The sequence below is a fragment of the Mesitornis unicolor genome, unplaced genomic scaffold (assembly GCF_000695765.1).
Source record: "Mesitornis unicolor isolate BGI_N332 unplaced genomic scaffold, ASM69576v1 scaffold27500, whole genome shotgun sequence".
Taxonomy (NCBI): Eukaryota; Metazoa; Chordata; class Aves; order Mesitornithiformes; family Mesitornithidae; genus Mesitornis; species Mesitornis unicolor.
Window position 1 is genome coordinate 1,305 of NW_010159358.1, and position 15,300 is coordinate 16,604.

The 15,300-nt window shown below is 45.5% G+C and overlaps 1 protein-coding gene across 1 annotated transcript in view; it reads right to left on the bottom strand.

Annotated features, from left to right (window-relative positions):
• Nucleotides 1-3,807: 3,807 nt before the first annotated feature.
• The window catches only part of DDX31 (DEAD (Asp-Glu-Ala-Asp) box polypeptide 31), a gene marked incomplete at its 5' end in the record, with an annotated part of 45,039 nt that continues 33,546 nt past the window's right edge, over nt 3,808-15,300 (bottom strand). Inside the window, 2 exons of the mRNA XM_010186429.1 lie at nt 3,808-4,244; nt 13,535-13,715. Coding sequence (XP_010184731.1) covers nt 4,094-4,244; nt 13,535-13,715 — 332 coding nt within the window. The remainder of the gene's footprint in view (nt 4,245-13,534; nt 13,716-15,300) is intronic.

Sequence of the window (15,300 nt, forward strand, 5' to 3'; positions counted from 1 at the left end):
ACCACCCTGGGAACAGACAAAGAGCGAAAGGCTGCTCTTCTGAACATGCCAACACACACAAATCCAATGAAATCTGCAGAATTGTTTCTAGCTGAGATGTTTTATGGTTTTGTCTGAACACCAAAGTGATGCCAGAATGGAAAGCCCAGAACAACCGGTGCTTTTCTTGTCCTCTCCCCAGGCTTATGGAGAAAATAAATTGTGGCAAACAGGGAAGTTCTGTTGCTTTTTCTCCTGCATAGTCATGGGTGCTTCTCAGTGGTGGGCTACCAGCACAGAAGTGTCTTGTGTTTGACCTAGACACCAAAATTGTGTGTTTAGCTGTGCTCTTCGTACCAAGGTGACCTCCTTAGCTTTTCCCTATCCCAAAGCCTCAAAGTGTAAACTCCAGATGTTTCAGCTGTGGAGGAGGATGTGGGCTCCCATCACTGGCAAAGGACACAGAGCCAGAAGAGAGCAAAGGTGCAAGAGCATTTGCTGGGAGAGGCAGGGTGATGGCAAGGGAAGGCAAACCCAAACTGCCTCCAGGTCCAACTCATGATCAGCATTATATAAAAGCTCCACAGTGCCATTATTTCCAGCCCAAACACAGAAACTTAAAGCTGCAGGGCACCAAGGCCCCTACCATTCACCACAAGATAGATAAGAAAGCAAACCTGACCAAAGTCAGCACCAGCATAGTCAAATATGGCTGCAGTTTCAGCAAACACTGTGCAGATCCCATCTCCCTGCCCTTAAGGGCTGCGTTAGGCAGCTCCCATGCAGCCAAGACCCCTGCAACATGTGCTACATACCTCAGAGCTGGAGGGGATGAATCCAGGAGCAGTTCAGGGCAATGTCCACCTCCTCCACACCAAGGAAACCCAACATGACTCCCAGCAACCTGGGAGCCTCTCCCCCACTCCTGCTGCAGCTCAGCCAGCCACCCTACTCCATAGCAAGCACCACACCTGGCCCTGATGAGGGATGATTTGCGTTGAGAACAAATTAACTCCAACCCTACCAGGTGCTCCCTGAATTGCTAAAGCCAGAGCTGATCTGGAGCTGCCAGAGTGTAAATGAGGGCAGGAGTTGGTTCCTGTTTGATCCTAGGTTCAAACATTCTGTGCACTGGCCTTCAAATTTATTAAGAGCAAACTCAGCTTAGTTTCAGGTGTGTGTACGTTAACACTTTCTTGTTTAACAACCTCCTCCTCTTCCTTTCCCTAATCACACAAGTAATCCAGCACTATCTGCTAAAAGATGGCGAAGCGGAAAGAAAAAGCATTCTATTTTTTTTGAAATCACATTATTCATCATAACCGTTTGTATCGTTACGTGCCCAGTTAATACAGATGGCATTGCGATTTCCTGACGTCGCTCACCAATGTGCTGTTGGCCTTTGTTTCTACTGTTATGAATTTGCCATTTTAGTCCCTATTAATTCATATGTGACAGTCAGCCAGCAGAAGGTCGTGTATTTTTCCCCTCATGCACAAGATCAGCTCTTCCCAAACTCACGCTCTCTGCATTGCTCTCTCTGAGTCATTTTCATCCTCAGGGGTTTCTTTTCTGTTTAAGTTGACATTTGCCTTAAACCTGATTGCTCTTCCAAACAGTAATCATAACAAAATCAGGTGGGCTTTGTTGTTATTTTATCTCAATCTAATAAATGTTAATACCTTCATTCTCTCTGCAAAATCAAAGTTAATTTAATACTGGAGTATTCTTAACGTCTGGTAAGTGTTCAAAGAGAGTACTGCAGTAAAATCAGCGTGTTGGGTAATTGCCTAGGAGGGAAAAAAAATCATTTTGGTTCTCAAAAGTTACACTCATTTCAGAAATTAAATACTTTTGGGCTGATTTGCTTCCCTCCTACAGTCCTCGGTATGACTCACTGCAGCCCAAAGTAGGTGCCCTCAATTCTGTATTCACAAAGCGGGTATCGTTTTCATCTGGTTATTCTCCTTTTCAGTACTTTTTTCCTTCTGGCACCTGAAATCACCACTGGATTTGAGCACTTTCCAGTCCTGCATTAAACACTACAGCTGGGCTGCTGTTGTGGTGTAGGGCTGGGCTGGCCACACGCTCTCTATTAACCCCTCTCCCCTCCTCAGAAGGGCAAAGAGAGTAAGGGAGAGAGACTTTACAGGTTGGAAAATAAAACTAACAGGTTTAATTAAACAATAGTACTAATACTACAGGATAATGTAAATAGGAAAATAATGAAATATATACAGATACATACAAATAGATATACAACACCAATATAAAATCCTCCCCCCCAGGACGTATATGTCACCAGAGGCTCTGCAGAGTAGGGCACTGCAAAAGTCCCAGACTGGACTCAGCAGCAGTGGGAGCAGGATGCAGAACACACCAATCAGGATTGCAGGCAGACGAACCAGCAGGATCTGCTCGGACTTCAGCCATTGCAGGATTGAGACAGATGGAAGGATCTGAGGTGGAAGAAGGGTCGAGACCCTCGTGATCCCTCGTCTTTACACTGAGTATGCCATGTGTGGGATGGAATATCTCGTTGGTCAGCTTTGGGTCCACTTCCCCCCCAGTAGGTGCAGACATGGCAGCCATGGTGAGACAACTGACCTTGAGATTATCAGTTTCTAGCAGCACATACTGGAAAAACATGCTGCTGGTTTCAGCAAGCTCAGCCACTTAGAAGAGACTGAACTGAAAAGTAAGATCACTCAATAGAAAACCAGTTCTATTTAGCTCAAACCAGGACAGCTGCTCTTCCTCATCTCTTTCCTTGAAGAAGACACACAGGCAGCAGAAACTTGTGTTGTGGTAGGGTTTTGCACTGTTTTCAATCACGTACTGCTGGGTGTTCGCGTTACGGGAGGTGATGGATGAAGCACAGTGAGGAAAACAGGGAGATGGAGGTGGGTGCTCACCTGTAGGTCCTGGGGGGGTTTGTGACTTTCTTGCAGGCCTTGGGGAGCTCCCGCTCCCCTCCACACCTCACCAACTCCAAGGGGGGTGTTGTCATGGACTTTGCTAGAGCTGGGGTTTCATTTCACACGCTGGGCAATGGTGAATGAGTGCTGGCCTCAGCACATTTGGGGCCATACTGTAACCCTTTTCTCAGCAGGAGAAAAAAGGTAAACGGGAAAAGCAAGACGCAAAATCCAGTAGCTTGAGATGTACTCAAAAAAGGCCTAGCCAAAGCGGAGAGAACCGCAAAAGCCAGGGTTACTCCTGGCAAGTGTAAGCAAGAGCCAGCAAAGGCTTTAATGTTCAGAGAGGTGAGACATTTCATACCTACTCTGTGTTGCATAATTAGGTATGACAATACGCTGCAGGCAAGGAGAAGTTTGGAGATTGCTGGATTCTTCGCTGGCTCCTCACAGTGACGTCTGCTCCCGAACTCAGGAGTTTTGACAGGAAGTTTTGTGCCCATGAGCTCTGCCCCAAAGGGACCATGTGTCATTACACTGAAGAGCTCTCCACAATCCTGCCGCTTGCACTGAAACTGGGGAGCTTCCTTCCAGGTGGCAATACCTGACTGACAATCAGTGTCCAGGGACAGACTGTGCCCCAGCGCACAAGGGACAGGAGAGAACGTGGCAATGAGGTGGCTGCATTACCTCAGACGGGGCAGAAGTGCCTCCCCTGTACAATGACAGGGGCAAGGGTATCCTCCCCTCTCAACTGTGCTCCTGGAACATCTCCTCTGCCTCTCCTGTTTATCTGGTTAAAAATTAGCAAGCAAACAGACTGTGGAGTGTTTCTACAGGTCTTTTAAACAGGAAAGCATCTCCTGTTTGAGCACATTTCTCTCACTCTCATGTTATATAGACATGACATTGCTCCGAAAACCATATTTAAACTTTTTTATTTTTCTTGCAAAAAATACCTTAGAAACGTGGTGCATCTTCAGGAAGCCACATTTAATTGCAGCAGAGCAACAGGACACGTCTGGCTTCAATTCCATTTGGACCTATGGAATGAAGGGGCGGAGGCCAAGATCCCCAAGACCCCTCCCGTATTTGCCTGATAAACTGAAACTCTCCTCAGCTGATCTGGCAGCTCACCCTGACCCCGGCAGAGGCACTCAAGCAGGTTTCGCAGGCAGTGACTGGAAGGTCCTGGCTTATGTTGGAATCTGCTGGTTGCCAGATTTTCTCTGTTTTTTCTTCTTCTTCTTCACCTTGGATGTGCCAGTGTCCATCCCACTGGAATATTCAGACCGCAAGATCTCAGCAAGGTGACGTTTGCCATGGGTCTTCTTGAGGAGGTCAGACCTGGGCAGAGGGAAGAGATGTGGAATTAAGATTTCCTTCTCTCTGAAGCACTGCTAGGTGGGTTACTTATTTTACAGCTGTGGAAAGTGACATTTGCGCATTAGCACAAGAACAGCTTCCTTTTTCTTGAGGCTTGATTTGAAATTCTGTCTCATGCAAAATTAGATATTGTTGTGACAGGTTTTCACAAAGGTGGCAAAATATCATGCCGTTTTTAAAAGCAAGCCTTTGTTCTGTACAAATGCTCTTGCAGGGGTGGTGGGGAGAAGGAGGGAAGGTTGTGTGCTGAAGGCTGATGAATTAGGTGACACAGCAGTTTGAAAATTATAATAATAACAAAAAAACCTAGCAGCCTTAAGACATTGAACAATGGAAACATTTCATAAATGGAGCTTAAATCCAGAGCTTGAAAACACAAAAAACCAACCAAGCAAAATAATAATAATAAAAAAAAAAGGTCAAGAGTTTAAGCCCAACAGAGTCTTTCCTTGCAGTGCCCTGCAGACATCACAGGCACCTTACAGCCTCCCTCTCCAGAGACTGGCTTTTGCAAAGGTAGCTGCATTCTGCCCAGCCACTCGACACGGATCTCCCTGCAGCCCTAAACTGCCAGCTATAAATATAAAAACCCACTCAGCGTTTTCCCACCACAAGTTCTGCCACTGTCCTGCTCCATGACCTTGGGCAAATCTCACCCTCATTGCTGTGATCACCTTCGCTTATCTCTTTCAACTACGATCTCTTCAGTGCAGGACACGTCCTTCCCTACTATGTTCATAGGCACAAGAGGGTGTCCACAGCTACTGGTGTCTGTGCATCCCACTCTCCTCTTTATTATAAAGACCAGTAACAGATCTCAAAAACTTCCAGAGAAGTGAACTGAAATGTATCTGTCCCCCTAAATACAACGAGAGAATTGAAGCCCCACATCCATACCAGTGTGCATTTACAATACATGGACCTCGGCTATCTTAAAGGCTGCAGCCTCATGACACTGCCTCTCACAGTTCCTTTAGGTGTCCAGAACCATGTTGGGGGTCACCAAAGAAGGAAGCAGTTTTGGCTGCAGCAAACAGATCAATCCACTTGACAGGCCTAACACACAGAGAAGGAAAGGGAAGCAAACTCTTGGCTGCCTGGGTATTTGCGTGTCCCCTTTTCCACAGCTTGTTTTCCATCCCTGTGTAGGTTTCATGGCTGGAGTGCGTTTGGAAGGATGGATCAGAATGGTATGAAGGATGGTGTGATGATTACTACTAAAAGGTGTTTTTTTCCTAGAAGGGAAAGCCTGGAAGACACAGGCAAGATGACTCTGCTTCCTTTGGTGTCAGCCCCATTCTCACACTAATAAAACATTCAAGCTCTGCACTGGCAGAAGGGAGAGACTGGACATACCAGAGAAGGAAGATGCACAGCCACCAGCCAGTTTGAACCCACAGAAATGAAGGCAAAGAGACAGAATCTACTCGAAAGCGACCATGAAGCAAACGTGCTGCTGGTGAAGCCACACCAGCAGACATGCCTTGTCACCCTGCCTTCCTCAACACATCAGCCCCAGCACCGAGGGATGCTTGTGGGTGCGCACACAGCGCCGAGCCAAGGTGTGCCCTCAACCTGCCCAGCTCTGCTGCAAAACCTTTGCAGTGCGGCTAGATCCTCTGCTCAGCCCCTTCCATCACTTTCTAAAATTTCTGGTTGACACTTTCATTGTAGCTCCAAGCATTTACCACAGTAATTCCAGGGTTTCCAAGCAACGGACCAGTTTACTTAACAACAGGGAACTATCTGCTGCAAAAGGACAAGTAATCCACCAGTAGCTGCCAGGCGGAGTTTCAGCTCAGCAGGGAGGTTGTCCAACACTTTATTATCAATCAGGTGAAATCACTGTCCAATTAGTAAATCAATACCCCCTGCTGTGGTGATCAGCCGTACACAGAAAAGCAAGGATGCAGGGAAACAGGACTTTTCTCCCTCTAACCAGGGCCACAAAAATCAATGGAGCTGTGCTGTGGAACCTGTGCTGATCACCAAGAGAAGAAAAGCAGCTGTCAAGGCCCCATTTAACCACAAGATGGAAGAGTCACAGGCAAGAGTGACAGTGCAGTGACAGCACACCAGGAAAAGTGCACCCGGTCAGGATCCCTGGCTGGATTCTGATTCCTGATGTAAATCCTAATTCCCCTCTCTGTTCAGCTGGCAAAAGTCTTTAGGGCTCTGCCAGAGCAGTCAAGATAACATCATTGAGGAAAAGTGCCCCGTGGTTATCAGACAAAGCCCAGGAGAACAGAGCAAGATCTTGATACTCACCCCCTGAGCATCCTTGGGCAAGGTATTCAATCTCTTTGGCCTTCGTGTCCATTCTCCCACCTCATAACCTAGGATGACTGCAATTTCCCTGTTGCTGAAGGCTGGTGTGATGTTAATTTAAGAGGGCTGAGTGGTGATACTGGATACTGTGGCAAAACCTTCACAGAAAGGCTGTAAATGTAAGATGCATCTGCAACAGACAGAGCCCAGCTTCCCTTCACTGGATAAACACACGGATTGTCAGCATCCCTTTCTGTGATATCCTGTGCTATATTGAGCCCTAATGAGAACACATCACGTTGATAATGGCCAGAGAAATCCCCAACCCTTTAAATCCCTCCCTCCAAACACCACAGTTGTTTTTAGATGGGGAACTACAAAACAGTGCTGCTGAGGGGACCTTGCAGGGGAAAAAAGCTTCACTAATGACTGACCCATCCCAATGTGCTACAGGGCCAAGATTTCAGCAGGGCTTAAGGAGAAAGGAATGTTCAAACGGATGAGAAAATAGCCACTTTTATTAGCTGGGGGAAAGTGAGACAGGAATAGAGAAGTCATAACTCAGAAAATGAAACAACCCCAACACACGAGCTAGGAAGAACCTGTCCCTGAACATGAGCTATTGGACTTCTGTGTTACTGTCCAGCACGCTGGGTGTTGAGTGCTGTCACATACTGGATGCCAGGCAGAAGCACCACTACTCCTTCATGGTAGATATGGGGTATCAGGACACTCATAAAAGACAGATGGGAATTGGTAAGCAGTCAGAGGAGGCAGCAGAGATGAGTTAACACCTTCTAACTTCAAGTGGGGGACTCATCATCCCTTCATTTGCAAGGCTTAACCCTAGACCCAACCACTACTTTGGGCTTTATGTTCCAGGTATAGGGCAAAACCCAGATCACCCCAAGACCTCTCTAATCACCTCATTATCAATGGGAGAAAAAGGTGCTTTGCACAGTGAGGAAGGGAAAGCAGAGATCCTAGGAATTGCTTGGCACCATCTAGGAAATCTCCCCTCCTCCTCACAGAGGCAGAGGAAGGAATAAAAGACCCAGGTTTACAGCTGCCTGTGCACATCTGTAATTAAGTTACAACCTCACGAAAACTGGTACCAAGAGCCTTGGCGGAGAGACAATAAGGAAACAGAGGAATTGGCCCTAGATGACTTTGTTATATCCTGAAAGGCTGGGAAAAACCAGGCCAAAGGCAAACTTTTAAAGACAAAAAAAGCTCTGTCCTCTCCTCCAAAAAAAATGAATTATTTTATTCACTCTTTAAACATGAGAAACTCGTGAATCTTGCTAAACCCATCACTGAATGATGAAAAGGCAGGAGAAGGGCACCTGGAAGAAACAAGAGAGAGAAAGTTGTTTTCTGCTCTGTCTTCTGCTCTGCCACAAGTACAAACTTACCAGAGAAGTCCCACCAAGCTCAGATGCAGCACACTTTCAACACACTCAGTTTGTGACTTCCACACACCTTGGGTGACCGATGGCTTTGTGAGCTCTGAAGACACCAACTGCCGAATTCCACAATCACTAACAAGATGGTACAGTAACGGAGACTACACTACAGCAAAAGAAAAACAACCCAAGACAAGTATATTGAACTAAGCTTGAGGATATTCAGCATAGCTGAGATCCTGTGGACAGCTCCAAGGCACAAATAGAGGAGGAATAAAAACCGTTCTGTTTCTATGTAGAATCCCATCCATCTCCTGAGCATTACTGACCAGCTCATAAGGATGATCAAAGTTCACCGGTTGATTTTGCCAGATTGAATTTGTTACAATATGCAAGCCATGATCCTAGATGTGGAGTCTCTCAAACATTAACATGTGAAAGGACCAAGTGACCGTGGTAAGAAAAGGCATGAGTGTCTGACACCAGTTTTCATTTTCATTTCGAAATTCCAGTATTTGTGTTTCACTGACACATCTGCTTCAGAGAACTGAATGACAAGCTGACCTCCAAGCCAAAAACTCTTACATGCCAGAATAGGGGTACATATACATGCATGGTTTTTTTGGACACAATTTGATGTCTCAGAAGATGCCTTTGCTAGTCCTTTTACCTAAATAGTGAGTGAGCTTGTTCTCAAGAGATGTCTCCTCTACCTGTTTGGCACTGCTGTCTGTTCCTTTGTCTGGAGCTGTGTGAAATGCTGGTGCAATGCAGTGCAGCAAGTGTAGCATCCTTTAACCAACTCACAGCACCTGCAGCAACCAAAGGCTCCCAAATTCCTCCAGCTGAGGAAGGAGTACAAAGTTCTGATGCACAGACCCAGAACTCATGGTAAGTCTTTGGAGGAGACAGGAGTAGGCTGTTTCATTTATCAGAAAACATTTCAACACAGATCGCACTATCAATCTGCCTGACAGCATCTCCAACAGCTCTCTGACATTGTGCCAGCAACAGAGCTGGGTTACCTCTGGGCCAAGGCTGCTGCAACACCTGCTTTTTCTACCTACAGTGTTGGATGAACCATTTGCAGCCAATGCAACCCTGTTTGGGTTGGTTTTTCTGTTGGTTTTTTTTTTGCGGAGTGGGGGCAAGAAATTCATCAGCAATCCTATGCTGCTCTCGACAAGTCAACAGATGGCCTAGGTACGCTGTTACCAGCTGATGCAAGCGCTGGCTTGAGGAGATCAAGGAAAATTATAACCCAGTCAGACTGAGCATCAAGCGCTGTTCCAGAACACTCAGAGCAGAGCAGAGCAGTCTTCACCCCGAGACACACCAAAAAGTAAAGCCCACCTTACCCTTTCTGAAGCCAACTGTATTTCATCTACACAGAAAGAGACAAAACCCCACAGTTCACACTACCATCCCTTGCTCTTCACCCTATGGAGAACAAAACACCACTGGGAGGCTGGGAACCTCCCAGGATTCTTGCTTCTGTCAGGCTCTTTCCCAGCCTGAAGGACAGAACCTATTTCAATTAGAGAGAGCTGATGATTTTTTGGTGTGTACCAAGCAGCACAGAGGTTTTCCAGGTCCATGTGCAAGCCCCATTAGCTTGCTCAAAGATGCAGCAAAGGCTCTGTGCTGCAGCTGTGGAGGAACAGGACAGTGATAAGGGCATTGCTGCAAGTAGATAACAATCAGATAGATTTTACAATTATAAAACTTTAATTTCATAACAGGACTTTTAAATAACATCATGATGTGGTAAGCAGGACTCATCTGTGTCCCTGAACTTCCTTAACTAAGAGTGATGGTGATGTTTCCTTTCACAGCGGCCGTGCCTCTTACTCTAATTTTTGGATCCATTCGTACTCAGTGCATGAATCCACGCTCTTACCTGAGCTCTAGTCTGGCTTCTAGAGCAGACTGCCCAAACCAAGCGAAATACCCAGCGGGCAGAATTCCAAACTTGCATTTTGACTAATTAAGTGATATTAGGAAAGCTGTAAATGGCACGCAAAAACTGGCAGGCAAACTGTTTCTGATGATTAGACAATTGCTGTACAGGGAGACCCAGCTGCAGCCTTGATTCACAAGCCCTGTCAATAAAGCATTAGTCTTCCCAAAATTGTCAATGCCAAGACACTCAAAAGTGGAATGAAGTAGATGAGGTAGGAGAGAAGGTAAAAGGCTACTAGCTTTCACCCAAAGGACACTGCTGCCCTGGTCACACAGAGGAGGACACACAGATTTACAAGGTGGATTACCCAGCAGGAGTCTAATTCTATCTGATCGCTAAACGCTGGAGAATGAATTAGCACTAAAATCTTGCAGCCAAAAACTTAAGGGCATGATAATATCCATATTCACAGCAATGGCGGTGTAATACTGATGTACAGAAATCCCCTCAAACCGAAGCAGCCTGTATACCTTTTCTTGATCTCATTTTAGTTGATGGTTAGACTTAAACTCTGAAGCATGAGGGGATTTTCACCTTAAAATTTTATACTATTTTTTGCACGTGCTGTAGCAACTATGAATATACTTGATAGTCCTATGTAAACTCAATCTTTCTGAGCATTTTGGGCATCAGAGACATCCTGTAGCAATGAGTCCCACAGAATCTATCAAATTTGAAGATTTATCTCTTTCTTTGTAATGGCATGAATTCACAAAGAAGGCAAATTAAGTTGCAACTCCTCACTACAGTGGAAGCCTTTGGGGACACACACCAGTCTTCCAGAGTTCAGAAGCAGAAAACAGACCATCCGTCACCACAGAATCGCATAAAACCCCACCAATCCAAAAATGCAAAAGACTGAGTAGCACAGAGATGCTTGGTGGAATGGCAGTAGGTCTTTGGCATCTGCATTGTGAGAGTCAAAAGCCGCGTCTATTCGGCGTGTGAGCTACTTCCTGTGCATGCAGCTTCTCCGCGGTGAGCGAAAGACAGTTAATCCCTCGATGGGAGTGGGATCAGCTTCCTTACATCCACCTTTCAGTAAAAGCATGAGCCCACTCACTAAGCTGATGTACTGTAACTTAATATACAGTATCTGGTTCACGCGCTCATCTCTTACCTAAACACAGCATTTCAACTTTAAAAAAAATAAGGAGCACTTATTTTGCCATCTTCAGATCACGTTTTGCAAGAACCACTACAGCTAAGGGGACAGTTGCTTTGTGCAAAGAGGTTTAAAAAAATACATGGAAGTTTTACAGGTGCATTCAGGAGAGGGCTGCTTCTACATTTCAGCACTGAACCAGCACACACCTGGCTGCTCTGTCTCCCTGTCTCACCTTCCACAGGCTCTCTAAGGAGGCGCTGAGCACAAAAGGAGACCTCAAAAGAAATGAAAAGTTTTCTTTGTCCTCTTAAGGAAACATTTAATGATTGCCTTTACCCCACTTTCAACCTAGAGTGCCTGCTCTTTATTCTCCAGGCAGGTGCTGAGAGATGAGGCTTTAGTGAGCAGACTGATTAAAAACAAGTATCGGATGTTTGGAGACAATGGGTAATACGACAACCAACACTCATGGTATCACGTGAGAAACAGAATTAAAAAGATTGCCCTGTGACTACGCAGTTATAATTTCAAGGCTCGCATTTTACAATTACAAACCATTTGTCTTCTAAACAGCAGGCTAAATTCTGCCTTCTGCTTTGTCAGCGTGAAATCAAAAGCAATTTTTTACGTTCACAGCACTATCTTGAATTTATGCTAGTGGAGACTGAATCTGAATCTATATTCACTTTCACTAAACTATCCTATAAATACTAATATGTCTTATCTGTTTTTTTTAAGCACACACAGTGAAAGTTGATCAGAAATGAGTTTCACAGGCCAGAACAATTGTTGCACGTCACAACTTTGGCTATTTCTGCAGGGTCTTAACTTCCCAGATGCTCCTGGATTTGAAATCTGGAGCTTGAGCCATGACGAACCTGCACAAAGTCTGCCCACTTTCCCTGAGCTGCAATTATACGATCCACGTGCAAATGAGCTTTCAAATCACTCTCAGACCATTTGTGCTAACACCTCCACATGCCCCAACCCCACGCGTCCTGTGCGTAAACTACCTACTGTATCTTGAGCTTGGCTGTACTATAACAGGATGAGGATTTGGGGAGGAGGAACGCCTCTAAGAGAGGTTCGTAACAAGGGAAAAAGTAGCTCTAACAGAGCAGCAACATCATAGGAACAGAGCAAGGCATTGTTGCAGGCCAAGTAATCCTGTGACACGCTACTGTCAGTCATAGCTTGACACCCTGCTGGGCCAGCAAGACATCAAAGCCCACCCCGTACCATCTTACATGCTCTTTATCGGCTAATCAGGCTATTCTTCCTGAAATAAAGCTCCGTTAAATCCCCTGCTCACAGGGGCATTCCCATCCTGTTGCCCATCTGCTGGTGAGGGTCAGCTGAAGCAGGAGGCAGATCAGTGGCCTGTCCCTGGTGGCTTCTCAAAGCAGGACAATGCTGTCTCCAACTTTTTATTTTAAAATCCCTTCCCCTTGCATTATTTTTTTCCCCAAGATATGTACATGTGCACGAGATGTCACCAGCCCAGAGACAATTATGTGGATTAGTGCTTTAATTGCACAGCTAACATTTGCTAATGGAGTTTGCAGCAAAAATTATGTGGAAAGTGTCATAATATACCCACGAAAGAAAAAACATTTTCCTCTTTTGAATTATTACAGTGATTTTACTGGCTTATTATAGAGGTTCATATTCTGCCACTGGAGTAGGGAAGACAGAAAGCCCTTAACATTGCAGTCTCAAAAGGGAGGATTTTCTATCCTGTGGAACCAACTTGAAGCAGCCAGGATCGGACGTACTGAGCACCTCCAGCTGCATTTCAGGCAGAGGAGAGGATTCGGGGCTCTGATCCTCCAGAAGCATCAGGGAGTCTCAGATTCCTCACACAGAAAAGGAGTACCCAGGAACAGCCCTGTCCACACACCAGAGAGGACGGAGCTGTAACTGTTTGCTACAGACTCTTCCTGGGAGAAATCCCACATGATTTTGCTGATTTTTTTTTGCCAGAATGACTTAAATCTAAAGGTATCAGAGTCCATGTTTGTAGAGGGTTGATTCCTACCAACAGACTTGCCTTTTGATTTGGCTTGTACTTCCATAACTAGAGTTGATAATTTAATTAATAACTAAAAAAAAATAAATACACTGCAGTCCTTCCCTTTCCTTCAGGTATTAAAGGTAATGTCTTCTTAGTGAGAAGAGTAAGTCCAAGCTGCAGCTGCCCATTCTCAGAGGATGGGCACAATTTATCCCATGGCAAATCTAACAGCCAGGAAACTCCTGCAGTTCCACCAGCAGAAAGCCTACCAAAGACTGCCTGTCTAGTGTAGAAAGAGTGATAAAAAAGGCCAGATGAGGCCACAGAAAGTCTTTAAGCCAGTAAGACATGTACTTTGCCCCAATGCAGTTCTAAAAGCAAAGAGAGGGTGATTCTGTGACTCCTGGAGCAATAACAAGAACCTTGAGAAGCACAGCACACCATAGCTTGTCATGTGGCACTCCTTGGCTCAAGAACATCCAGTTGGCCTACCTTTTTGGTCTTGGTTTGGTTTTCTTCTTTGAGCCAGCTGTTGGAAGAGCAGTCAGGTTCTGGGGGGCATCTCTCAGGCCAAAGCTCTTGGCCACATGACCCAGGTGGAGAGATTTGATGTGGAAGATGTGCTTGAGGTTCCTGGGATAGGTGGTGTAGGCACAAAGGAAAGACTGCAGTGCTGAGAGGGGAAAAAAAAAATAAAATGTGAATTCTGTTTGCAACTGCACATATATATACATACGTATCTATACACACAAAGATTCAGCTGTTCCAGCAAGACCACATTGGTCTTGTCCTCTGGGGCACCTTCTGGTCAGCAGCTGGTAGAAAAAGTTGGTATGTTAAAAACCTGTGAAGGTTGTATAGTACCAGTACAACCCCAAAAGGAGAAGGCGGGTGGTGGAGAAGCGTTAGGAACTGCAATAAAGCTACATTAAGTTGCATTAGGTTTGCCTCTTGCAAGGATGCCCCTTCTGCCAGAAAGGGTGATGTTTGTAGCAGATCTCAAAAGAGGAGACACTGACATCAAATGGTAGCAGACAGGGGAAGAGAAGGAATAGAGATAGAGGGATGAAGAGAGGGGGAAAGAAGCATGGAGGTGGCATAGGCAGATTCCTCTGATATTACAGTCCCAGTAGTCCATGCATTTTTCACCAGTTACTAGCTAGTCCCCTATAATATCTGAGAGCCAGATGGATTTCCTGACTCATCATCACACTGAGAACAGAGCTCACCTTCTCAAAAGGGAAAAATAATAAAATTGTGTGCAAATTTCCCTTCACATCTTTATATTCCTGTAATGCCCTTCCCTCAGGGCTCATTGCTCTAAAGACAATCATCCACCAATATGAACGCTACCATCGCTTCTCCACGTACCCAGAACATTAACTACACCCAGGCTGTCCTCTCTGCTATGGGGAATAGAGGGACTTTTAGTAAGGAAACTCTCTACAGCTCAGAAAATGCTTCCCTTCAATCCCCTGCTACTTGTCTCTGCTTGCTAAACCTCCTGTGCCTCCCCAGCCCTGACTCCAACCACCACCTATGTCTTTCTCTCCCCCTCAGCCCTGACAGCAGCAAGCTCTAAACTCTAACCTCTCCTGCCCTTGCCTGTTGAGCCACCGGACCAGCAAGTTTGCCCACAGCTTACGTCTAATCTCCTGGCAGCAGCCGGAGATTGGAGTTTATGAACAGTAATAAAAATGTCATTTTAGCAGATCAGCTCCTGGAAGGACCCAGGGAATCCATCAAAGCTCTGTTTACTGAGTAAAGCGAACTCCTTTTCCCAATCGATGAGAAGAAAAGATTGAGTTTTTTGCACCTTCTTCCCAATTTCACAACACTAAAAACGCTACTCTAAAAGAGTCATCTGAGCATCAAGAGACCTGTGTTTTCCCAAAAAAGAGAATGCTAAATTACAAATATCCCATCTTGGTGTCTCATCTGAAGTCCATCCCTCTGAGGGCTTATAAACCAGCTCAACCCTATTCTGCTGCCTTTTTTTTCATAAAGTTATTGGTCAAATTCACCTGCTACGAGAAGGTGTAACTCCTCAAAAGGAACAATATCAATCTGCTCCCACGCTGAATCTGGTCCTGTTTGAGCTAATATAGCTGTCTTCCTTGCAGCATCTGAAACGGTTGATACTAAAGATCCTGTTGTTATGAAGGCTAAGCTCACCTCCCACAGTTCTTCTGAGAGGCTGCTGGTACTGACTCTCCAGACCACAGTTAGAGACTCAAAACATCAAAAACCCCCGCTCT